The sequence below is a fragment of the Lepidothrix coronata genome, unplaced genomic scaffold, assembly GCF_001604755.1.
Source record: "Lepidothrix coronata isolate B3197 unplaced genomic scaffold, Lepidothrix_coronata-1.0 Scaffold193, whole genome shotgun sequence".
In the NCBI taxonomy this organism is placed as follows: Eukaryota; Metazoa; Chordata; class Aves; order Passeriformes; family Pipridae; genus Lepidothrix; species Lepidothrix coronata.
Genome location: NW_016690373.1, coordinates 1 through 26,076, shown reverse-complemented (window position 1 = coordinate 26,076; position 26,076 = coordinate 1). Strand labels below are relative to the sequence as shown.

General features: G+C 40.2%; 1 protein-coding gene across 3 annotated transcripts in view; it reads right to left on the bottom strand.

Moving 5' to 3' along the window:
* The window catches only part of ATP8A2 (ATPase phospholipid transporting 8A2), a 325,416-nt gene extending 302,905 nt beyond the window's left edge, over positions 1–22,511 (bottom strand). For 2 of the 3 annotated variants that reach the window (XM_017831595.1, XM_017831597.1), the window contains exon 1: positions 22,403–22,493. In XM_017831595.1, coding sequence (XP_017687084.1) covers positions 22,403–22,481 — 79 coding nt within the window. In that variant the 5' untranslated portion in view covers positions 22,482–22,493. Of the gene's footprint in view, positions 1–22,402 lie in introns of all 3 variants that reach the window. The other variant, XM_017831596.1, reaches the window with a different exon arrangement.
* Between the last annotated feature and the right edge of the window lie 3,565 nt (positions 22,512–26,076).

Here is a 26,076-nt window from a genome sequence, read left to right as displayed (position 1 = left end):
GCTGCATGGAGCAGAAAATCAGACATGACCTGACAACTGGCACCAGTAAGGCTGGCAAGAGATAATCACGTAAGGGATATCAAATAATTATGAGCAACATAATGACAGGAAACCATGGAAGACACTGCTAGCTACAAGTAAGTGCTTTTTCCTCAGGAGAGGAAGGTAGCTCAAAATTTTAGGTGCTCTTATCCTGCTTTCATTAGGGAAGCATGTTGCATAATGCATGAGGAAAACATCTGAGAACAATGCTTGAGAACATTATCTATTCCCTACACAGATGAATCCATGAGTAGATAGTATTGTATCCACTTTTCCTCTGCATACAGTTGTACTTTAACTTCCTTACTAAAAAATGGTAGAGAGCTTTTCCTTCTGCAGGGAGTAAGAGATTTGTGCTCCTCAAAGACTACTCTGTAGAGAAGTTTAAGCTGCTTAACACTTAGAGTTCAGATTTCCAGCCACTCCTCTGCCCACACCCTCAAATACATGATCACTTCACTATGTGCTGAACAGCTGTAGCACCTTCATTCCACACAAAGTGACTACTTGACTGTGTATCTACCAGGTGGTGGCCAGCAAGGCACCTTCCTTAAGCACAGTCAGTGGGACGGGCAAAGAGAAATGCAGCACAGCACTGGAAACCAGCACAATGCCCACAGCCACAAGCAGAGCTCAGAATCCTGCAAGTTGTTAAAAAAACAAATTTCGCCCAATTAATAACTTGCAATAAAGCAAATATCTCTTCATTTTTTGTACTTCAGAATGGAAAGCCAGTCAATACATTGGACAAGTTTCTGGCAAGTCAATAAGGACTAAAAGCCAGAAACCAAACACCACAACTGGCTTAAGTGCATTTGTTCCTACTCTAGTGACTCCATGAGTACTGGCCACAAACCACACTAATTAGCAATTACTCAAGTCTTGTAGCAGCTAATGATTTCTCAAGTCTGGAATGTACTTCTTTACAGTTATATTTAGACATAAATTATATTTGTTATATAACTATTTGGATTCTTAGTACCTTACAGCAGAAATAGGACATTTTGTTTAAATATTAAGTTAGAAAGCCCACATTTGAATAATTTCAAAATGGATTTGGTATCACGAAAATTCATGGGATTTTTGTTGGGATAAACTGACAAGTTCTCCACTCATTACACCTCATCATCCCACCCAATATTAGTTTAACTGCTATTTCATTCTAAGATGTTAAAAAGCTTTAGCATGTCAACTCCAAACAGATTGGTGGGGGTAGCATCTACTCCCTTCTGTCTGAGGCTGCTGAATATTCAGAATGGCTGAATATTAAAAAATAGCATCGGTTTCTCACACAGTGTATTCAAATGATTTAAGATAATTGTACTGTTGTATCAAACCCCACTAGTTCAAGCTCTGTTTTCCTAGTAAGGAAATCAACTTTACAAATGCAGGTAGCAAGGAGGGTAGTAACTGCTACTATCACTTGCATTTAAGAGTATTTTCCAGCCAAGAGTTAAGGTATAACCAATTTCTGTTTATTGTTCATAGTTGGATGTTGTTTAAGTTCAGAAACCTGCTCTTTGCCCTCCTCCAGTATTCATGCTTTTAAGATTTATATAAAGCATCTTTTCAAAGAGTCCTGAAGTAAAACTTGAATTGAGCACCAGTTTTACTCTTTCATGATGGCAAACATTAACAGATATGCATAGAACTGCCTGCAGGGTCATGAAAACTATTCTTCTAAAAGGCATTTGTTAATAATGAAACAGTAGCTGTAGGTTCTCTTTTAAATATATTTCCCTAGCTTGTATAATCAAAGATTCAGGTTCCCTACCATAGACTGGTAAGGGAATTAATTCTCAGAGCAGCTCAGCAGCTAGGGAGACCTCGAATAATTTAGTATTTGAGAATGTAACCTCAAATAATTTAGTAAGAGAATTTTCAGTTTTTATCAGATCATCTCCAAGCCGTTGATAGCATGCTGTATATTGGGAAATAGTAAACACATGTATACAAACACATGCAGTACAAACATGAAAAAAAAAAATCAATTTCCAGCCTCTTACTCTGGGCTATAATGTTGTTTGAGTAAGATTAAGGTCTCTTAATCTTGATGAGATTAGTGATGAGTCAGCTAATTCACGTTGATGGAATTTTAATGGCAAAAAGTATAACAATTTTGATTTCATTATTGTGCACCAAAGTCCATCCTGCCATAAGCTCTACAGAGGACTCAGCTTTTTACATATCTATTCTGTTTATTTAAATAAATATTAAAATCAGTAAATCTGAGCTTCATCACAATCTATTAATCCTCTAAAGGATACCTTCCTATATTCCCCTCTCTGAAAAAAATTACTTCAAATACTTCCTTTTCAAAAGGCGAAGGGAAGAAAGGAAATTCCAAGTGGTTTTTCCAGAGCAAAATGAGAACCTGAAAAAACAGTCAGGTTATGCTACCTTCTGTTTTGTGAGGCATCCTTTGACTAGCAGTAAAGGTATTTTGTCCCATCCGCTAGCAGTCTTTTGTTTCACATCAGTCTTACAGCAACCAATAAGTTTCAAATTTAAAGAAAAATAATTTACTGCAGCTTGGAGAAGTTTTGTAGTTTAAATAACTTAGTATTCCAAGTTGTTGACTTCTCTTGTAAGAAATCCAGCAAGGTACTAAAACATTAATTCATTTCAAGAATGACTTCAAGCCTTAATCTCAAGGCTAATAGCAAAGAAGTACACCAAATCCCACAACAGAGAGAGTATTGTGGCCTGAAGCCCCCACAGCTTGTCTGAAAGAAAAGCATCTTGCTGAAGTATGATTTTTCATTACTATTTACAAAAGTGCACCATAAAACTAGGCAAGCTCTAAGGATAATAATGATGTACACCTACCACCAAATCTGCGCTGCTTGCTTACTACTCACTACATAAGCATGTATGCTTAGAGGCTTCTTATGGGACAGCTCTAAACACTGTCCCATCTACACACACTCAAGTGCAGCCATCATCTTAAAAAAATGCATTTTCTAAGACACCTAGCATGCAAAGGGAGAGAGAACAAGTTTTCAATAAAGCTACCTTTCTTCCTAGATTAGCTTGGTACTACCTTTAGCCAGTGCCCTTGATGTTTACAAAGTGTTTTTCTTTCCGGAAACTATTATTTATCAAGCAATCACAGTCAAAATTAAAGCACAAACCATAAATTTTATCGTTACAGAAGAGGATAACAGTCACTCATATTCCCATGCTAGTGGCTAGAAAAAGAGGCATCTTCCAGTATTCAAACGTAGGAGACGCAGAATCCTACTGTAAAGATGCCTTCTGCAATGTTGCCAACATATGATATGACAAAACATAGGAGCTAATTGCACCTCTGAAGCCACTTCTGTACTTGTACAGCAAGACCACCCCTGCCATGTATATTAGGAATACAGCTTTGTCAGTCAAAGTAATCTATGACTTTCATGAAGACATTCAAGACTACCAGAGAACAGTTCTTCAAACACTGATTTACAAACATTAGTAGGGGGAAAAAACCTTGCAGCAGGAACAGATTAGTTCTTAGATTTTACTAGCAGGACAACCAACTTCTCACTCACTGTCACTGGATCTCCTTTCCAATTAACATGAAAACCAATGCACAGAAACCCAGCCTTTAAATAAATAGGAGTAATGTCTCTTATACATCTGTTATCTAAAGATAATACTAAATAATGATAGTGAACTATTTTCAATTTTGGGAACTAATACCCTTCCACCTAGCTTGTGTTCTACTAACTTGGACCACCAAAACAAACTAAAGTAGCACGACTATTAATAGATAATCCTTGCAATCCAGTTAGCAATGCCTTTGTCTCACTTATCAATGCACTTGCTTCCACATTAAATGGCTTTCTACTTTAAAAAACCAAAATATTGATGTCAATAAAGAAGATTAAATACTTGCAAACAATGTAATACTATCAATAAAGAGAACAGGCATTTTTGTTTCATCCTTTTACTCTTAATATCATTTTGGGTAAACACCAACAAAAGACAAATATTCATTATGTTAAGATAATTCTATTTGCTGTAAGTAGCCTGAAGCCACTACAGCTTCTTGCATTTATTTGCACTTACATTAAGTCTGCATTAAAAGTGCTATAGAGTTGATTTAGCTGTTTTTTTCTTTCTAGAGGCAAGAATGCTAGATCTCTGTAATAGGGAAAATAAAAGCATTTAACAAGATCTTGGGTCACAGGATAAAGCAAAGAAATGCATTCCTCATACCCTGTGGCAGTAGCACTTGACCTATGCCTGAGACTGCTGCCTTCTAACAGGCCAGACAAGAACTCATTTAACAGTTGAAACATGTACAAAAAATGCCTCATAAAAGAAAAGGCCACACATCCACTAATCCAAAAGCAAACTGCATCACTTATCAATTCTTGTCTAACAAAGCCCTATGGCCTAATTTCTGGCCTTTGGCCAAAGTCTAACTGAGAAGTTAAAGATTCAAAGATGATACACTCTAGTTACAAGCACAGAGACCAAGCACAGCCTCTTCCCTACAGGTTCTCAAGACAGATTTAATGCAGCCCCAACACTCTTCTCATGAAAGTTGTTCTAATGATTAATGGATCCATAGCAACTCCCTTATGAGCAATCCTCATTACATACCAAAACACATTGGGTTTAAAACAAACAAATGAACAAACAAAACAAAACAAAAAAACCCAAAAACAAACAAACAAACAAAAACCCAAACTACCCCCACACACACACACACAAAAAACCCCAACCAAAACCAGACAAAAATCAAAACAAGCAAACAAAACAAAACCAAAAAACCACAAAGGAATCCATAGCAGGCAGACAGGCTATACGGTACAGGTAGCTCTGTTCTGGCAACTAAGATAAGCAGTCTGGTGAGTCTTGGGGAAAGCTGGCTTCAGCTACCACAGAGAGATCTAGAATAGCTCTAACAAAATCCAAAGTTGCATCAGATGAAGATCCAGTACTGTGCATCTTCTATCATCATTCAACTTCAGTTTCCACCACCCACTCTAACTAGACTTGCCTGAAACCTGTAAGCCCTATGAATTATTTACACAGTACCCCTGCTCTAGACATCCAGGGCATTAGCAGGTACCCTCATAACTTCAGTGCTGATCAAGAGGCGGCAGGAGAGGAAGAGGAAAAGCAGCATGCAAAATACACCACTATACTAATAGCACAGTAGTCACTGTTCAGACTTGGTTAATGAACTAGGCTGCAGATAATTCATTGGATTTGTCAAAGCCAGTTTAGACCAGGCATTTGTTCACTAGGCAGCACTGTGCAGCAGCTATGAGATATATGGACACAATTGCTCCTACCCTTAATGGGGTAAGGGGAGGGTCTTGTAGCTAAAAGCAACAGGCATGATCAGTAGAGTTGCTAACCTGCCTTCAGCCTACAGCAGTCAGATTAGCAGTAAGACAAGCCCACTGCTTTATTAAATTGTAAGAGCATTGGGAAAACAATTTATTCAGGAGGTCATGTTTGTTCTCATGTCTGCACGCATGTGTACAGGTATTGGGAAGAGTTCAGTAGAAAGAAAGCACACATTAGTAAAGCACTGTTTCTTCAGTGCATCTCATCTGTTATACAGACACCAGGATGAATATTTTTCCCTGACCAGATGAGTTGATAACAGTATTGGGGCAAATTTTAACAATTAAGAACAAAACACGGCAGAAGACAGCTCTATTGCCAACCAATCCAGTGACAGTCCCTCTACATTTTGTGATGGATCCCACTGCAAAAGCACAGCGAATCCAACACCATGTCTTCATCTCACCGCTGCCAACTTCTGCCACTGGAAAGGGTTCAACCAGCAGCAAGCCAGCCATGTCTTACCGAACCCCATTTCCTCACTAGTGCTGCTGACAGCTTCAACATCCCGAATGCTGACCTGTGCTATGGCATTGTAAGAGAATGGTCCTGTGGGTGGAGCCATCTTTGAAACAGTGGGGCTCCCCCTCAGCACCTTTGAGGGCAACTCTCAACTCACCTTTACCAAATTCCCCAGATGTCTCTCACCTTTTACATCCACATTTGTCCAAAACAGAAACATAACATCCCCAAACCCATGAGTCCATACTCCAGAGGATGTTAGCAGAACACCAGCCTTCAGGAATATATTTAAGTATATGACCACGTGGGGATACCCTGAGCACACCTATATGCCACACAAGACAGCTGATATTGCCTTTACAAGGAGACATCTGACTACGGAGTAGGAAACTAAGGTTAAAACAAACTCCCTTGAATCCCAGGGTTTCAAATCCATATATCCCTTCCTCTGGAAGAGGGAAGAAAGACTACTAAGTCTGATCATCAAGGACTGACTGATGGATACAGCCAGTCTTTCCTCCCAGCATTTCTTCAAACCACTTCTCTCTACTTTATAGCGATGTTACATGTAATGCAGAAGACAACAGGGAAGGATCACTTGGAGGAAGGAGTGACAAGGCTGCTGCAGAAGCAAGGCCTAAATTTACCTCATCCTGGCTCTGTTAGATGAAGGTCCTACTATTTGGTACAGGCATAAGCATCCAACTACTGCCTTAGATACTCAGACATGCCTTTGAACTGGCACAAAGCAGATACTGTCTGCATCACAGAGCACTTCCACTGCTTGCACAAGCCACCAAAATGAGCCTACCCAAAAGGGTAATCCAGCATCATACTACAAGTTCTAAGGATTGAATGTTAAACTAAGAACAGCACATAACAAATCAACTATATCCTTACTACTCCGTTACTTCTGGTTTTCTCCAGATATGCTTAACAAAGAACCAAGTAGATATGAAACAAATGATGAAGAGAAAATGAAGTTATAATTTATTCTCACTGAGGCAACTTTTTTTTTAATAGAAGCCATACCGCACTGTTTATAAAGTACTTAGCAAATCAGATAGAAAACATGACTGTACGGTACCATTACAGAACATACCATGTACCAAGCCACGCAGGCTTATGTGGATTATGTGGCTTATTGTATTCATTAAAGGTTCACTACAACTGTTAGTGGGACTGTTAATGGAAGCATTCAAGAGAGGAAATTGGCAACCAATTCATTCTCTCTAATTGCAGTATACTTTCAGCTGTGTCAAGCAGCATCCAAATGCCTTGCACAAAACAGTATCTTTTGTAACTGCCTAGTGCAGTAACTAATAAAATTAGTCTATCATGTTCTTATTTAACTCTTGGTGTTTTTTCTAATGTAATACCTACTAATTACATTGAAGTCTGACATAATGCAAGATAAAAGTTAATACTGTCTTGTTAATCAGACAGACTATTTTAGTCCTCCACCTTCAGAACAAGAACTGTTCAGCAATCCCACATGGTGAAGGGCACACTTCACATCCATGTAGAAGACTGCACTGAAGCCCAGAGCTATGAGCAAAACCCACGCAGACCCATCACACTCCTTCAGTGAGAGAAACAAGAAATACCATCCCCAGTGCAGAGTGGACAACAGAGTTGACTGTTACCAGCAGGAAGACAATAAACCTCATGCTAACTATTTTCAGAGCTCTAGGAATAACAGATACATGGCAGACGGATTCCACAGTCCTATATCACAATCACAACACAGGACATATGCAGAGAGGTAGCACATTCCTAAGATGCATTTTCTTCCTTTCAAGGCACCTTCAAACGAGAGTAAATATGCTGGTGCAAGAATTAGCAGCCCTCCTCACCACATGGCAGTTTCCAGAGGACTTGGAATGCTAGACTGAAACCACCACCTCCCCAAGAGAAGAGCAAGGGAGTGGAGGAATAGGTGTCTGCACTTCAGGTTTCTTACATTTGGACCCAAAAGAATAGTTCCTGTACTCTGAGCCTTGAGCACCAGGTGTAGAATCTAGTGCAGAACCTCTCATATTGATTACAACTGATCTGTACCACCAAGGACTACCAAAACCAGAACACAGAACAGTTATGATTAGGACAGCTTAACAAAGACATTCATCTGCACAAAGCTCAAAACAGACTTGTGAACTTAATGAATATCTTTGGTGTAGGACAAGTTTATTTTCAGTTTAATGGATGTATAAACAGACTTCCAAAAGGGAAAACTCAACAGCAGTTCTATATTTAACCAAGGACAAGAGAAAAGCTGCCATCACACTCCCCTGCCTGTTCCCTGAAGGAAGAGAGCACTAGTCACAGATAAGAGAAGCTTACAGGTTTGCAGTATCAGCCAGGCTTATCTCTGCTCTGCAGCCTCAGTCAGAAGACCAGATCAAGGATGAGAGTAAAGCTTATTGAGCTAGAAATTCATGTGGATTCTTCCTTTTCCCTTTGAAGCATATTATATCAAAAATATAATTGCCAGTTATTTCAATGCTGCAGCCACCTGCTACTGTTACGCTGAAGTCCTGAACTACAGCATAGCTGGAGACATTTTCCCCAATAAAGCATTTTTATTTAAAAAATCCCAACATAATAAGCCTTCTTATGCTGGTTGTTCTTCCTGGAACAGCTACCTTGTCAGGAGCATCTGTACTGTATGAGTTTTAAAAATATTCTTTCCTCTTCCCTCCACCCCCCTCACCAAAAGAGAGGTAACAGTCTTAGTGGCTTGACCTCTAAGAGATATATTATGGTGTTTCCACAGATTTTTCTGGGAAGCCTATACATCAGCCCCTGAACTGCTGCAGACTGTTGACAATGAATTTGATTTAGGCAGAGTTATGCTGACTGGACCAGCTGGGGCTGTGACCATATAGGTCTCCTGCTAGTGTTCACACAGGGCTTGTCATTGCTGAAACATTAAATGATTGTTTTCCATCAGATTAGGATTCATCTTGACCTATTGCATCATTTCTGAGGTTTAAGTACATTTGTACTGTATCCATCTGTCACTTCTGAGACACTCCAGTACCTGCCTGCAACAGGCAGAGTTTTATTGCAATGGCTTCTAGAATGAGCAAAGACAAGAATCACAGACCTTTTCAATATTTAATTATCTAGTATTGCATAGGCTGCTGTGAATTTAGAGGAAATTATGCTTATGACTCATATGCTAGTACTGGAGGAGTTTTTCATTAAAAAGTAGCCCTAGGGAGGAAAGGAATTAAAAAAAAAAAAAGAGGAAACCATCCAACCACTGCTGAAAGCTGAATATCAACAACTGGCTGACTCAATTTCCAATGACAGTGCATCCATCCAGGTACAGCAAGCACTGGTGTCTGATAAGACTAAGAAAGTCTTATCAGCTAGATGTCAGTAACTCTTTTCTCTCCTTATATTCAGGGCAAGGAATGGCTGAAGACACAAAACTGGTGCTAAACTCTTCAGGAGAGAGTTTCAGATAATCCTGACCTATAGCCACTCCTGGATTATATACAGGTTGGTCAAGTATCTTCATGAAAGTGGAGACACCTTGTGAAAGGGAAGTAGTCACTCCCATCCCCAGTATGTTTCACTTTTTTTTTTTTTTTAAATAAAACATCAAAGCAAACACTCAGTTCTCTGAAATAACTACTGGGGACAAGTTTCATACAGCTATTTTTCATGAAAGCCTAAAAGCCTCATTTCTCTTCACAGACTATTACAGAAGATATTTAGCCATATAGGAGCAGAAGCCCCCAACTGGTAAGCATTAGTTTGTTATACCATGTTTAGAGCTTGTTAGAAATATTACTACCACAGTATTCCCCCACAGCTGTTCTATTTTGCTGTGAAGAGTAGAACTTCTCAATAGAGAGAAATCCCTTCCACTCAGTCACTATCTTAATACTGAGCTCATTGTTAAAACAACAGTTCCTCATCACTGATAAGCCTTACACCCTAATAAATTTGAAGTCTCACACATTAAGGATACATTTCATTTTTAACATAACTCCTACCATGCAGCTTTTGAGAGCCACCACTGTAGGTGCTCACAGCACACAGTTTAAGTGCATATGACAACAGGAACACATGATTAGAGGAAGGAATTATTCTGATATAGATGTATAATTGTCTGCTGTCCAAATTTAAGTTTCAGCTACACTTTTACCAAGCAATATCTAATCACAGATAAAAGAACAAAACCATTACAATAAAAAGCAGACATGGGCTTTGCTTGCTACTAGACCCTTACATTACTGATGTATAAACCTACCTATTAGGAAAACAGGCTTTCAGCTTCTCCACATAGAAAATTGAAGAAGACATAAGGATGGTCACTATCGACCTCAAAGCATTAGAGTTGAAGGCATTAAAAATAAATTTTTTTAACAAGTGCAACCTTTCCTCCTTTCAAAAAAACTCACCTGACTGAAATTCAAAGCTACAAGAAAGGACAAGTCTCTTATAGGTTATAACTTATCCTACCAAAATCTCTATAGACATGACCTTCTGCTATCTTTCTCCTATTTTAAAGTCTTCTTATCAGTGCATTATCTTGTCTCACCCACAAATTATGGATCTGGGACTCATTAGTGTAAACAGAGCTGTAATAATTGCCATCAGGTAGAACTTGTTATTATCTAGTTAAGACTGCTTTCTGGTGAGGAGTTCAGCACAACCTATTCAGTTTGACTGGTCACTATGTTACCCCACCTGAATGAGAGTTTTTAGACAACTCATTTTTACTGTTTCTTTTTTAAGTGCTGGTATTACTACAACTATCTTTTACAGCTTATTTTTAAATTTATTTTTGATAGTATGCATCTTAAATCCTGTATAAACAACCAGAAAAAGTTATTGTAATTTTTTCCTCACATTTTAAAGCTTAATTCTTCTTAATTGACTTACTATTTGAGTGATCTTTCACAGTTTCTCTTACTGTAAACTGATTTTCCTTTTTACAGGTGCATATAATAGGAAAACTCCTCAAATATCTCTTCCTATCTTTCGGTGTATGAGATAATTCTAAAGCATCTATTTCTGCTTTGACCTTAGTTTTAGCTACTTGCTTTTCTTCTGTTAATCCAATTCTATTTTTGGCTATAGCCTCAGTCACAGCATAGTCTTCCAGTTGAAGCACTGCCAATCTTCTTAATGTAGGACTTCCCTTCCCCCTTCTTCAGGTTGTTAATCACTCTTCTTAAATTTTAGTCTATAAAAAATAATATATCAATTTCCTTATTAGAATTATTTATATTAGTGTAGAATCACTGTTAATAAACCATTTAAACAATAAAAAATAATGCCAAAAACCTACAGAAATATGGCTTATAAAATTCCCTTGTAACAATGAACCTTTATAAGAAATACAGGATTAAATAAGAGGTCATGTTCTGTTTGGTTTTTCCCAGAATATCCAAGTGGACTTAGTTTCATGAGGCCTGACACCACCAAAGCCAGATGGCAACTATGAAAAAAATGTAACTCTAATGGCTGTAAACTTACTTGACTAAAGAAATATATTTGTATACCTTCTTCTGTTTTCCAGCACCATATAAATACTGCGTAGCTGCCTGTAATCTTCATATGCCCTATGAAGTAGATAACTAAAGTTATTCCCTTTCTCTGGAAACACTGATTACAAAATACTTGGAGCTGAAGTGAGACAGCTTTAGCTCCCCACAAAGACAGAAGGTACCACATCACTGTTGTCCTTCTCTACCTCAGTAAATTTTGTGGCTTCTCCTTAGGATACTGCTATTTTATTACTGAATGCTAGTTTGTGTACTGATTCTGATGGAAATAAAATATATGGTTGTTTACAGTTGCTGAGTCCCAAATTAATGACAGTATATGCTCCAATAGTACCATCTGCCCTGATTAGACGTGAACTGAGACATAGAAATATAAATCCTACCATCTCATCAGTGGGCAAAACTGTTCTGATTTGATTTGCAGCCTGTAACAATGATGCAGAAATTTAGCAAGATGTTTGTGTGTGAAGTGCTGGGTGTCTTACAAGGGACTTTAATTAAAAAAAAAGGGGGGAGAATTTCTGGCAGGAAGAAGGTATAAGATTAACTCTTGCCTTTGGTTGTTGAAATTTGTCTACATAGAAGATGACACTGATAAAAGAGTTTAATGTCTCTGTAAACAACAGCAATCCTAGCAGGAACGGCACGTACACACACTCTGGGACTTTGGCTGCCTAATGAAGCAAAAAGGACCAAAAGGAGTACTAAATTATTTAAATCCTATGCTATTTAGCAATGACACAAAATTGCACTGTCTCAACAAAATCATATCAGATTTATTATTGCAGCTATTTTATTCCCATTTTTCTCTCTTTTGGGCTTTGGCAGAAAGCCGTCAAATAAAATGGTTTAGGTAATCAGCTAGCTGGCCAAAACTTCAACAAAACCATCCACTGTTGAGGACTGCAGAATCTTCTTATTCAGAGCCCAGTCTTTCTTGATGGTAAAAGTTTAGGACTGTTAAGGTCTCTCTGCAGTCCAGGTTGGGAACACTTACTGCTCTCTCTCCCATGCCATGCCAGACACGGTCCTTTCCATCTAACCTGAACTACCATAGCCAACATGGCTAAGCACACTTAAGGGAGATAGCACTACAACTCCCATGATCCCTTGCTACAATAGCATAGAGTATGGAGTCAGTGATGGAAATGGACAACAATTTAAATGGCAGGTGTGTCTGTGAGCCAAAGTAAGACTTCCTCGTCGGCTGTTTTCAATGGAGATCCTGCAACTAAAGAGACCTTCTTTGGTCTACTCTAGGATCTTGGATTTTGCACACCTCCTATGAGACACTCTGTCAGAAAAGAGGGAATGGTAATGGGGCAATAGTGTGTATGGAAAATGCTGGGTTCACAGTCCCAACTAACAGAAACCCATGACAGAAGGGCTACCTGGAATGCACTAGGGAAAGCTACATCTATATTGTTGGGCAATTTTAGCAACAGCATACATCTCACAGTAGGAAGCTCTTGATAAACTGGCATTAGCTGGAAGACACGTGCCATCCTACCTCTTGAGTAGGTAATGCATAGAACTCCCTTGTGGTTTGGTTGCCAGCTGTATCCAAAGGCTGTCCATGTTCCAGAATCAAAAAAAGAAACCTGGAATTCAGGATGTCAGAAAACATAGTCCAGGAAGCAGAACACTCTCAGAGTTTATATCTCTCTCAAGCTTTGTAGTGTGGCTGACATGCCTAAAGGACGGGGTGTCATCCAGAGGGACATGGACAAGCTTGAGAAGTGGGCCCATGGGAACCTCATGACGCTCAACAAAGCCAAGCCCAAGGTGCTGCAGCTGGGTCAGGGCAATGCCCAGTACCAATACAGGCTGGGGGATGAACAGACTGAGAACAGCCCTGAGGAGAAGGCTGAGAGAATTGGGATTGTTGAGCCTGGAGAAGGTTCAGCCTGGGGACATTTTATTCCAGCCTTTTAGTATTTGAAGGGTGCCTACAAGAAAGATGGGGACCAATATTTAGTAGGGCCTGTTTCTATAGGCAAATATTTTGGATCTTTTCAGCCACTCCTTTCTCTTTCTGAAGACTGATCACCCTCTTTTTTTACCCTAATGAAGACCTGTAGGATTTAAAAACTTTTTAAAGACCAGATAAGTAAATTTCAGATTTGTAGATAAGATCACTTCAGTCAAAACCAGGGGGTATAAACCTTTTTGCTTACTGAAGATTGTGGGAAAACTTCAGCAAAGGTCAAGATTTTAGTTAAGGAGTGAAGAGTGAATAGTCCTCAATCTCCAGGTAGTGCAGGATTAGGATTAGTTTGGCTGAGGGAAGGGTTTGGAAGGAAAAGGCTAGCACTCTCTCCTCCCTTCTGTCTGCTAAGCTCTCATGAAAGCTCCTTTTACCTCCTATGACCAAGGAGATAAATGGCACAACGTTGGCTTCCAGATGTACACTTGTATTAGTGAAACTCTAGGAAAAAGATCTGACTGTTAATCTGTAAAGCAGGAGTAGTCCCCTCACCAGTCTAGGGAATCCCTGCATACTTTAATTCCCCTGTCTTTCTGTCCCTCTTGAAAACAAGGCACCAGGATGGATGTCAGTGTATTTCAGTTCAGTAGCCATGGGACCACTGAAGCAGTAACTATGGTGAGCCTTTCCAGTGATGCAGAAATGTTGAGTAAATGTCAACTGGATTTCAGATTAAAGTTTCCAAGTTAAATCCTGATTCCCAGATGTGTAACTGATATGACAAATGCAGATGTAGCCTCTGTATCTGTTTCAGAGTTATGATGGCTGAGGTTGACTTTGCACATATTCTTTTAGTATCTTTTGTCTCCCATTTACAAATAAACTGCATCTATTAAGTTAAAGTGACATTTGCTTAGAGTACTTAAAGGCACAGAAAAGTCTGGGGTATTTGTTTCATATATCCTTTGTATAAGCATTGCATTGAATGTTCCTAGATCTCACAGGCACGGGATCTTAGATTGCTTTTACTGTGTTTTGTACGAATAGGCAGAACAGTGCTGGGTCAACAGGAGATAACACAGGAGCCCTCGTTCTGTTCAAAGTAGCAAATTCATCAGGGTGATGTTATTGTAAGGAGATAAACACTTCTGTTTTCACTCTTCCTGACTACCTGCTTATTTGATGAAATCAAATAAATGTTTGGTTATCTGCATTCAAGAGATTAGGAATTAAAAATCAAGAGCTTGCAGTCAGTGTTAAATAAGACATAAGGCTGCCTTCTCTGCTTTATAGAATGTATACATTAAATTTAGTTGTATTAATCCTGATTTACAACAGTCTAAAAGAAGGTAGGTTCATCAGACCAAACCCTTGGTTAAACAATCCGACACACTTTGTTGGATCTGTTATGAATGATGAGTCTGACACAACCATGGCTCTTACCATTTTAGTCCAATGGAAGACAAGTTCTCATTTATCTGCTCTTTGCACTGATCCCCCAATGCAAAAATTTCCAAATGGCTAATTAGAAGTAGAAATAACAAAAATATTCTATTTAAGGCTGAATAGCCATGGAAATGTAGTGAAAAATCCACAGTATGTTTCATGATTCTTCATCACAACATGGAGAGTATTGAGACTAAGGTACTGACACTTCATGTTCTTTTTAATTTAGGTTTAGTGCTCACCACAAGGATAACTACACCTCTAGCTGGGGTTTCTTCTACGGGAAACCTGCTCTGAATGTCACATAAATGGATGTATGTGGCATTGTAACTATATGGATTCTGTCGCTTCTCTGACAAGTGCAAGTAGGTAGTTTGACTGGGTCACTCATTAAAATCTGTATCATGTCAAGTTTGCCTTATTGTGCCTTGGCTTGAAATACAAAACTCTGCATCTTCTGTTTTCAGGTATGCTTGCTCCATTCTAGCTTCCAGTAATCGTATATTAAAAAATGTCCAGAATCAAGAATTACTGCCATGGTAAGACATGGGTCTCAACCAGTGGTCTGAGACCCTGGAACTTTCAAAGAGGCAGGCATCTATCCATTCTTGGGGCTGGAAAGAAACTGCCCAGGAACTTTTCTAGTAGGTAGGATTCATTATGAAAAGGTGGCAATAATGCTAATCAAAAATCTGAGAGCTTTCCTAAGAAATACTGGAATAACTTCAAACAAGACATTTTCAATATTGATAATTCTTTTTTTTTTTTTATTTTGCACTAAAAAAAATCAAATTTTATAAAATTTAACCTTTTTTTTCCTCAATAATCAACCAGTGATTTTTCCTTAGTTAACCTTTGAGTTTACCTTTAAGCTTTAGAGTTATCTAAAGCTCTCAGATGTCATGTCTTACCTACCCACAAGTGCTCCAAAAGGCTGAGCTAGAAAAGATAAGAGACTGAAAGGAAAATATTTGTGTCAATAAAAAGGCCTGCTACACGTAAGGGCTGTCCCAGGAGCAGAAAGCTGTTGCTGCAGAGATATTCATCTGCCTTTTCAAAGTCTAATATATTGTTCTGCTCTTCCAGCTATATGTACAAGACTGACTTTGTGATTAACTATCCCTTAAAAGAACGTGTTGGCTATCAGGCTCTACAGACACTGTCTGTAACAGATATTCTGATATTTGTGCTATTACAGACTAATTAAAATCTGCCACAATGCAAGATGGTACAAGAAAATAAATATGAAACACTTATCTGTCATAGTACTAAAGCTAACATGGGTGCTTAGAATATTGCTTCACAAGTAGCAAATCGGCTCTCTGAGACTCAAAGATTATTTAAAGGGTATACTTGACAGCTCAAAGAAGAATGGTCAAAGGGAAATGAACCAGCTCAGAGTACCACCATGTAGCAAGTCTACAGAGTATCACTTGACAACTTTCTAGAAGAGCGGAAATGGATAACATGGTTGTTTATAGCAGGGCTTCACTACAATAAAAATGCTTTGTGCATTACTAACTAATTAAGGAGTGATCAGTTTGAGATGCTGACATCAATTTTCAGATGATCATCCAAAATGCCATGTAGAGTCAATGGGAGCTATCAGCTTGGAACTTCTTGAGGAGGGAAGAAGGGTTAATTATTTTAAAAAAAAAAAAAAAAAAAGGAATGCTTGAGAGTAACATCATTTCTGAAGCCATAGATTTCCACATAAAAATACACCAACAGAGTTGGCAGAGATCAAGATTGTATCCAAATCTTATGGCAATGAAAATGCAATATACCAAACGACAATTCTTTCCATACCCAGTAAGTTTCATTCAGGAAGTATACCCAGCAATTTTATCATCTTGACGATATTCTAGGACCCTGAACAGACAAGCAGTTTTCCTTGCAGTCATTTTACTGTTAGATATTTTAATACTGTTAGATATTTTACTGTTAGATATTTTAATACTGTTATTTTAATACTGTTAGATATTTTAATTACAACAGCATTCCTGCCAAATCACACTAGCAGGGCAGTGCTTTTAGGTCTACCCAGAAAATGAAAACAGTGACTTACTCAGCACAGGGAGGTACACTAAAAGCAGATACTGCTAGGGAACTAAAATCTGAAACAAAAGACCTGTGGAGAGAGAGTGGAGCAGAGAAGGAATAAAATAGTTCCTATATATAGACAGTACATAGAGAGAGTACATATGTCTGTCTGCAATGAATTTATGAATAGTCAAATAGCATAACGTAAGAGAGTTCATATATTGACTATACAGTGGAGTGGAATTTTTTATTTTTATTAAATACATTCATTTAATTTAATCTTAAGAACTCAATTTAATCTTAGTTAAATCTCTTATCTTCCCAACCAACTCCTGAATAACTGTATTCCTCATCATCTGAGTGGTTTGATCTTTAATGGATTTATTCATGATTTCACCTCCCCCATCACAATAAGGCAAAAAAAATGTTTCTTTTGCCACACTACTTAGGACCTTGTCTATTTATGAAGTTGCTCCATAGTAACTGTGCACACATCATCTTTTTCTAATCAGTGTTGTAAGCAGAGGTATTTTAAATTCCCTCCTATCCTAATGCAAACTGACTCTCATCACAACCAACAAGCTTTAAGTGAATTACCCAAGATAGCAGAACTTCAAGTTGGCCTCCAGTTAGCCCTGTCACTGTCACCACCTCACTTTACAGCTGAGCAAGATCTCACACTGATTGAGAAGACTCCCCTTTGTGCTACTATAGAAACGTAGTAACGTAAAACATGGGGTTTATTGTGAGCTCTTTGTCAAAAGGCATAATTGTCACTGGTGTTTATGTAAATAGGACTGGGCCTTTGATGTGATTGAGTGAGCTGCACATTATACTATGTTACATGCCAGTTAAACACGGATGAAAAGAAACAAGAGCTCCATCACATTTACACAAAATCACCACCACGCACTTCAAGTGTGCATAAACAAACATGTACTAAAGTAGTCCATTTAGGAGTAACTTCTGACATGAAACAAGTAGAGGTTTAGTCTTCACCTGGAAAAGTTTCTCATCACATTCTCAGGGTAGAATTTCTGTGTGCCAATGCTATGGTTGCAATTGTCTTGCTAAATGTTTAAATAACTCTTGATAATGTTCACGGGCAGTTAAAGCATTTGCTGAGGAAGTACACCCCTCTGTTTACAGGTCTACTGTCACTGCTCCTGCCAGGTACATTTCTCACGCAGAATAGGGATTTTGTTCTTAGTTAAAAAATTTAAATGTTAGTATTTTAGGAATTTTTTAGCTCAGCACTTTGCTGACCCCCTCCATAGGGTATGCTTGTTTAAGAATGCAGTCAGGACAACTGCTGATCCTCCTGCAAAATAGGATGTAGATATCCCGTGAGTAGACATGACTCGAATGAGCTTCAAGGTGAAAGCTTCTAGCCTTCACTGTGTTTCTTACACCATCTGAACCTGTCCTCCACAATACCAAATTGCACCTTATTTGAAGCATCAACAGCCGTATGTAATTAATGCAAAGCTGATTAACTATTTCACCTATAGCTCCTGTGCATTTTACATATATCTATAGGAATTATGTCTAACCTGTAATGGCTGTAAATGGCTACAGATAGAATCAAATAATCATAGAATCATTAAGGTTGGAAAAGACCTCTAAGATCATCAAGTCCAACCTTTGACCGAATACCACCATGCCCACTAAACCATATCACAAAGTGCCACGTCTACTTGTTTTTTGAACACTTCCAGGGATGGTGACCCAACCACTTCTCTGAGGAGCCTGTTCCAATGCTTAACCATTTTTTTCTCAAAGATAGAAGCTTTGAGCAAAATACATGGCCTGTGTGATGTTATAACTGCTCTGTATGACACTTCCCAACAGTAGCAACCATGGTAATGATATCACAGCACAAAAATAGCCCAAAGAAGTTCTTTCACAGACATTCTTCCAACAAAAGAAAGAGATGGATTCTTTAGAAAGAAGTGATTCTAAGAGATAGTCACTGTTCTTAAGACCAAAATGACAGCATAAACCATAAGCAAGTATTTCACAGGAAATGTAGATGGCAAACGTACAAAAGGAGCATTGTCTCATATCATGTAATGATGTTTATATTTCAGATCCTCATAAACTGAGAGAAGATTCTGTTGTTGCCTTTACACTGAAAATATTTTTTCTTGCTGATGTGTATCATTGAGCAGTTGAAAAAGACCACAGTAAATAACATCAAGATCATTTGTACCTTTAATCCATTATAAAGTTGGAATTCGATTTTTTTCCCTAAAATAAAAATGCCATTGTATATTCATCCAATGTCTTATCGACAGTTGCTTATTTTTAGTGATTTTAAGGAGGCAGGAAGGAGAAGAAAAAGTTAGTCTTTGATGTCTGTGGTTCCAACAGTAAGGAGTTGGAGACTTCTTTGAGAATAATTTAAATCTAATCAATTTAGTTCAGCTGGTACAACATTACAGCAATAAAAAGGTTTACCTGTACAAAGAAAAAAAAATCGATTAATGAGCAAATGCATAAAAAAGAACAGGACTGATCATTTGAGTGGCAGGAGGTGACTTTCCATCTCTAAATTCTCCTTTTCACATCATCTGCTTTTCTGGAAAGTGCTTCATACCAGTGTTAAGTTTAAAACTTTACCAAATATACCAATTACACTTCATACTGTATGAGTGTAGAAAATCTGAGATGAAAAGATATCATTAGACACAGAGGTAGTGTTCTTCTTGACTAAAGAAGAATGTCTATAAGCTACTAAAATATTTTACATAGTATGAAAATAAATCTCTGTGACCCAAACTAAAATAAACCTAATACTTTAAGATTACCAAAACTCCCTCACAAGTAAACAGAACTAGCAAACAAACTACAAGTCTTTAAAGCAGGGAAGATCTTCTGTTCTAAAAAGGAAAGAAGGTAGAACATTCTGATACATAGGTGCCAAGAAAATCCTGGTGGATAGAGATAGGGTTACCTGATCCTAACTAAGGATCACAAAAGAGTGTGACCAGTTCCCCCTCCACACCATTCAGCTCAGAAAGGTCTTTGCAATGCTACCACACAACCACATCTGTACTGCTTTTCAGTGGCTCAGTCTCCAAATGTATGCTTTTACAGTTGGGTTCACACAGCCCAAAGCCCCTCACTTGAACCTGTTTGGCCCACACAGACAGCAGGTCTGCACACCAAGCCACAGCATGCTGTAGCAAACAGAGTTCCCGCCTTTCTGTTCCCTGCTGGCATTCAGACTCTACAGGCTGATAGTGAGCCACATCAGCACTGATCCAGGTGACCATGTAACCATCTGATGTCTAACGTTGACACAAGCAAGGCAATGGGAATACACAGGAATGGGGAAGGCAGGACTTTCTCTCTGGGTGGCAGAGAGATTGGCTCTGTTGTTCTAAGCCATCAGTTTGCTCAGTGTCCTAAACCAACTACAATCATATCCTTTAATAATTCTATGTAGTAAGTCACACAAACCTCTATTATGTAATTTTTTAGGCGTTATATATACCTACAATAAATATTACTCTTGTCAAACCTTAAAAATACTCCAGATAGGAAATATATTGTTCAATAGCTAGGAAGCAGTGATCATAATGCTAAACAGCAACCCCATCTTTCTTCAAAGTATGATCTAATTTGGATTGTACTTATGTGAAATGAAGAGAACATGTAAAAGTCGGAAGCTGTGTATAGATAAGTCCCAGTTAGAAGATCTGGGTGCCTCAAGCACCCAGAGAATAACTGAGGCACAACTTAACCACCTAGATCCACAAGTACAATGGTGGATTGCAGGTGACCAAGCTCTGGAACAAATTGCCCAGAGAGATTGTGGAGTCTCCCTCACTGAAGATATTTAGGAACTATCTGGACACAATCCTGTGCCATGTGCCCTAGGATGGCCCTGCTTGAGCAGGAAGGTTGGACCAGATGACCAACTATGGTCCCTTCCAACCTGATCCATTCTGTGAGTCTGAGTCTGTGATTTACAGAAGTTAAACCTTAAATTCCTTATGTATCCCACATTCAAGCTAAACACTCTCCAAGTGCCAAGCATCCAATATCCGAAGGGAACCTCGGTTTGGATTCCAAATTTTAGGTCACAAACAGATCTGCCAAACTCCAGCTCTAGAAAAGGAGCCTCCCTGTAAGAGGATAGGGTTTCAGATTGGACTGCAGAAGTGGACACAACCCCAAACACTGGAAAGTGGAATCTGCTTAAGTGCAACTGTTTCATCTGAATGGCTTAGGCTGAAGATAAGTAAAGCTGGTAATGTGCTAAATCCTACTCTGAAACCTTACCATTTCCTATGAGCTGTCATTACACACCTCTTTGCTTAGCATCCCACTTACTTCAGCAGCTATGCAGAAGTCCTTAAAGTTCTGTCCTTATTACCAAGGAGTGAGGCCAAACAGGGAAATATTACTGGAGTGACCAGGCTGTGCAGAGGAGCCAAAGGAAAGGTGGTTTCTCCTTCCAGTTAGCACTAGCCTGGTTCCATGAGCTGAACAGCCACAAGTGGCTGGAGGACATCTTCAAGTACAGCACCATCCAAAAGCCATCCAGCAAATGCTCTCCAAGGTGCTCTGAGATTTCACCCAAAGTAGAGGTGATCAGGAAATGTGCTTCAAAAGCACATTCCTTATTGAAACAAAAAGTGCTAAAGCAGCATTATACTGCACCCTTACTCACCGCAGAGATCGTACTAAGCACCTAAATATTTTGCACAGGAAGTGTTGTCTGTAAGTCACTGACAATGTCACCAATGCTTCATCTATCCCTAAGTACAACATACCACAACTAAATTCTGAATGCACCTTAGTCCTACAGAAGTAAGTCAAAGTCCTTTGGGACCAGAATTCTACCTTCAAAGTATTCCATTTCTGTATATTTCTTATGAGCTAGTTGAAAAACATTTTCCTACATGAACCTCTTAAGAAATCTTATCATTTACCTCTCTGCAGGCTCACTGCAGTGCCTGATGCTCTTCCCACTCCAGAACACAGGACAGAGGACCCTGACCAGCCAGGTGGGGTGTGGGGCACCCCTGCCTCCCCTCCACCAGCCATACTGCCCTCTGAGCAGATGCCCACCCAGAAATTTCCCTGTCAAAAACCATCAGAACCAAGAGAAAGAAGGGGGGCACATTGCCCCCTCCGGACTGTTCCCGCGTGGAGTGTAGATGCCGGGAGGGCCCTAGGGGGTCCCGATGGGATGGATGGACGGACGGATGGATGGATGGATGGATGGATGGATGGACAGACGCACGGACGGACCGGCCGACGGAAGGTGGTGCAGTGGCTAGGGAGGCCCCGCGGGGTGCAGTGCCGGGCCGGAGCCTGGAGGCGGGGGCCGGGTGCGCGGTGCCCTTGTGGCGAGGGCGGCGGGCGGGCAGCGCCGGCCTGCGAGCACCTCCATCCCGACCGGAGACCCCGAGGGCGGGGGCGGCACTGCGGGATTCCCAAAGGCCCCGGCGAGGGGGCGGCGGCGGGGCCGGGCGGCCGCGCCATGGAGGCGCCGGCTGCCTTCCTTCCCTCGGCGCGCCTGCCTTCCTCCGCCGCGGCGCCTCCTCCCCGCGCCGCTCCCGCCCGCCTCGCCTCGCTCTTTCCTCACCGGCCGAGGAGTGGATCTTGGAGGACTTCCGCCGCAGGGACATCTTCAGCGCGGTGTCCAGGCCGGCCCTGTTCGGCATGGTGTGGCCGGCCGGGGCGGGCTGGCCATGGGCCCCCCCGCACGCAGACGCCGCGCTGCGGCCGCCGGCACCGCCGCGCCCGGGCTGCGGGGGCGGGCGAGGCGCTGAGCCCGGGCCGGGCCCCGCTCCCCGCCGGGCTGGGGCTGCCCTCCCGGGGAGCCTCCGTGCGCCTAGTGTGAGCCATTGCAGACGGCACGGTAAAGTCAGGACCTGGGTTTTGTGGGTTCTTTTGAGGTGTCTGTCTGGAACTAGGATTTTACTAGACATTTTAGGAGCATAAAGAATCCCGGCGAAGCCCCCACTGGGACCAGGATCCTTAGCCGAGATTCTTTGTTCCAGTTACAAGGGCATCTTTCATCACTGTGGCATGCCGCCAGCCTCATTACAAAAGATATCGTTCCTCCTCAAAATGTCTGGTAAATCAAAGATAAAAAAAGAAATAGAGGAAATATTAATCAATACAGCACTTAACTCTTACAGCGCATCAGCTTTCTGTGCAAAACATTTGCAGCCATGAGAATTTACCTGCCAAGGACAGGCAAAGAGGAAATGTAAGTGAATAGGGGAGAAAAATAACTAAAAAGTTGCCTCTCAGTCTTTACATTCATCGGTCTTAACCAGGCATAGCTAGCAGTGATTGCCACGTTACCTTTTCTACCAAGTGAGCTTCAAGGTAGCATAGTTTAAATGAGGCAGAAGCTCCCATGAGATGAGGATATACTGAATTTTGGGAAGACCTACTGCATAAGAAATGGTCCTCGGTACCTTGAAGGTCTGTGAAAAACGGCCCTGAACCTGTGTCTAAACCACTCTACCATACAGAGTTGGCTAGCATACACAATAGGGAATGTGGGTGGTATTTCAAAGGTCATAAATAATGCTAAACCGCTGAATCTCGCTGTACTTTGATGTCCTCACATATAATACGGAAACTGATACTTTCCAGCTACAACTTCACTAAATGTTGCAAATAGAATTTTGGTTGTCAAATCACTTTGTGCTTCATAAATACAAAGTAGTCTAGAAATTTGGCATTTTACACTAACGGCTCTGAGTGCATCATAAACCACCTGAAGTTTGCTTTGGGACTGGACTGCTGCAGACAGACATTTCTTGCCTATGAGAAACTATTACTTGTGGATTTTATCACTCTGGGAGAAGGCTGGTGCAAGAGCTTGTGTGAATGAAATCATCCAGTAAGGGCAATGCTGAATGCTGGCGTTCCTGCATGCCTTTCCCATTTTAAGTCCATGACATGGAGCTGATTATTGTCATGAACATCATTTTCTCCATCAGCTTACTCTTTCTCCTCTCCACAAATTATTTTCTGTTGCAGTCAGTGTCTTTGCCCCAGTAGGAATTGCCTGGATAACAGAATATCAGTTAACATATATTCTTAGGTAGTAGACAAAAATAAAGTGAAGTTCACTTTGGGTTTGAGCTGCCAGATCAAAGTCAAAGAAAGTGCTCCAAAAAAAGGACCAAAAAAGAATGGCAACTCCTGGTTTCATGTTTACTTTTTTAATCAGAAATTAGCTGTGAGGCGAACTGTGTTTACAGGACGCTAAAAGTATTGTCAAACTGTAAGCTGTCAGCTTGCTTTCACCTCTGCACACTCAATGTTCTTGAAGAGTGCTCCAGATAGCACATCATCTGCCTTGCATTTACACAGGCTACTCACTTGTAAACTTAACTACTTGAGCATTTTGAAGAGATTTAATTACCCAACCCACACTTACCTCCACAAGCCTGAGATGTGTCCCTGTGGAAGGAAGCTCCCTGAACATTAATGAGCAGGCATTTCTGTAAAGCGTAATGGCATGGAAGAAAGAAATCGCATCTTTGCCCCTGCATAGACTGAAAGTCTCAGAGGGCCTGCCTGCAATGTCTGTCTCAAGTCACAAATTGCTATAATCGTACACTGCAGTCTAACGGGAAGCTGAGGGGAGAAGGTGGACTCCAAAAGTGTCTAAGGAAACCAAGTGTGCAGGATAATCTTGGTACCTGAGAAAGGACCTGGATCCTGCTCAGCAGGCTTAAGAGTGGGGCCTGCAGAAAAACTAAGTGTACAGTCCAGAGGTGAACTCATGTTGGTTATGTTTCTGAAAGCTCACGTTCATTAGTAACAACCGACAAGCTGCAGATGAGCCCTGAGCTTTGAGAAAAGAAACTGATTGTTCTGCTGTGCAGGACTCACCCTTGTCATTGTGTTATGCAATGCCTGTCTTTGTCGTAGCGCTGATGTGCACTAAATTGTGTATTATTGGACCATGAGTCAGGGCAGTATTATTCCCTGGGGTCTGTCATAATGGATCCATGTTTTGAATGATGTACCGAAAACAAAAGGAGTTGGTATTTTTCAAATTACAATGTGATGACTTTTCTAGTATTTATAGCAATGTACTTTCAAAGAGCTCAGTATGCATAATAATTATTTCAATGTAATAAATAAAGCAAAGGCAGGAAGAATGGTCCTGTAGTTAACGTGCCAGACTGGGAGACAGGATATCTTTATGGTATTTCTGACTGTGCCAGATACTGTCTGGGACCTTGGAGAGATTGTTAAGCCCAAATTTCCAAAAGATGCACTCTCTGCTACAATTATTAATGTTATGCAAAGAGTTTGGTTCTGGGGGAAAAGAAAAAGGGAGCACACCATTCTCAGTCTAATCAAAGAACTATTAGGTGAAAGCTAATTAATACAGAAAAGAAAAAAGAAAGAAATTAAAAAATGCTACTACTACTTAAACAAAAGAAAAAAATTAGGAATAATAATGCTGTTCATTTCTTTGTAGGCACACTCTTCCGGTCTGTCCTTTTTTTGGTGTTGTGCTTTACCCTCCCACTGCCCCTCTAGGGTCAGCGCTGCCAGCTTTTGTCAAGCAGTGGGTGTTGGGGCTGTGGCTGGTCATCCGTGTGTTCCCAACAAGTTCTTTGCTGAGAAAAGCAAAGAACTAATAAGGGGCTATTTTATGGGAGTTTTAAAATCCCTTTACACCTTACTCTTTCTTCATTTGTCTACAGCTCCACTTTAATCCAATTGTATTATATGTGATGCCATTTATGTATGTTACATACTTGTTCTTTGTGTAATCCCTAAACTGTCTTTGTCCAGTTCTCAAGTCTGCACTGCTTTAGCTGACTACTGGAGAGCTCTTTATAGCCCCAAGTTCTCCAGTGCCAAGGCTGTCCCCCTTTTTTTATCATCCTGTACCTGCTCTACAGTGTCCTGTGAGCCCACTCTCAGGGGACCCTGCTGTCATACCAGGCCTGTATTTCTCTACACCTTATGTTATTATGTTATATATCATTATGTTAGTCATAAGCCTGTGGCCTCCTTCCAGCAATGGTGGTGTTAGGCTACAGGATGAGAGTAAGTGCATGCAAGTTCTGCATGTCTAACTCTGCTTGTGTTAAAAAACAAAACAAAACAAAACAACATAATAGATTCTCTTGGTCTTAAATCTTTGTGCTGTGGTACTTTGCCCTTGCTTACGTGCATAGGATCAAAATGAGCATGATGCAGATAATATGCTGAGATCCATAGGAGGTATCTGTCATGACATTTTTAAAAAGGTTATAAAAAAAAAAAAAA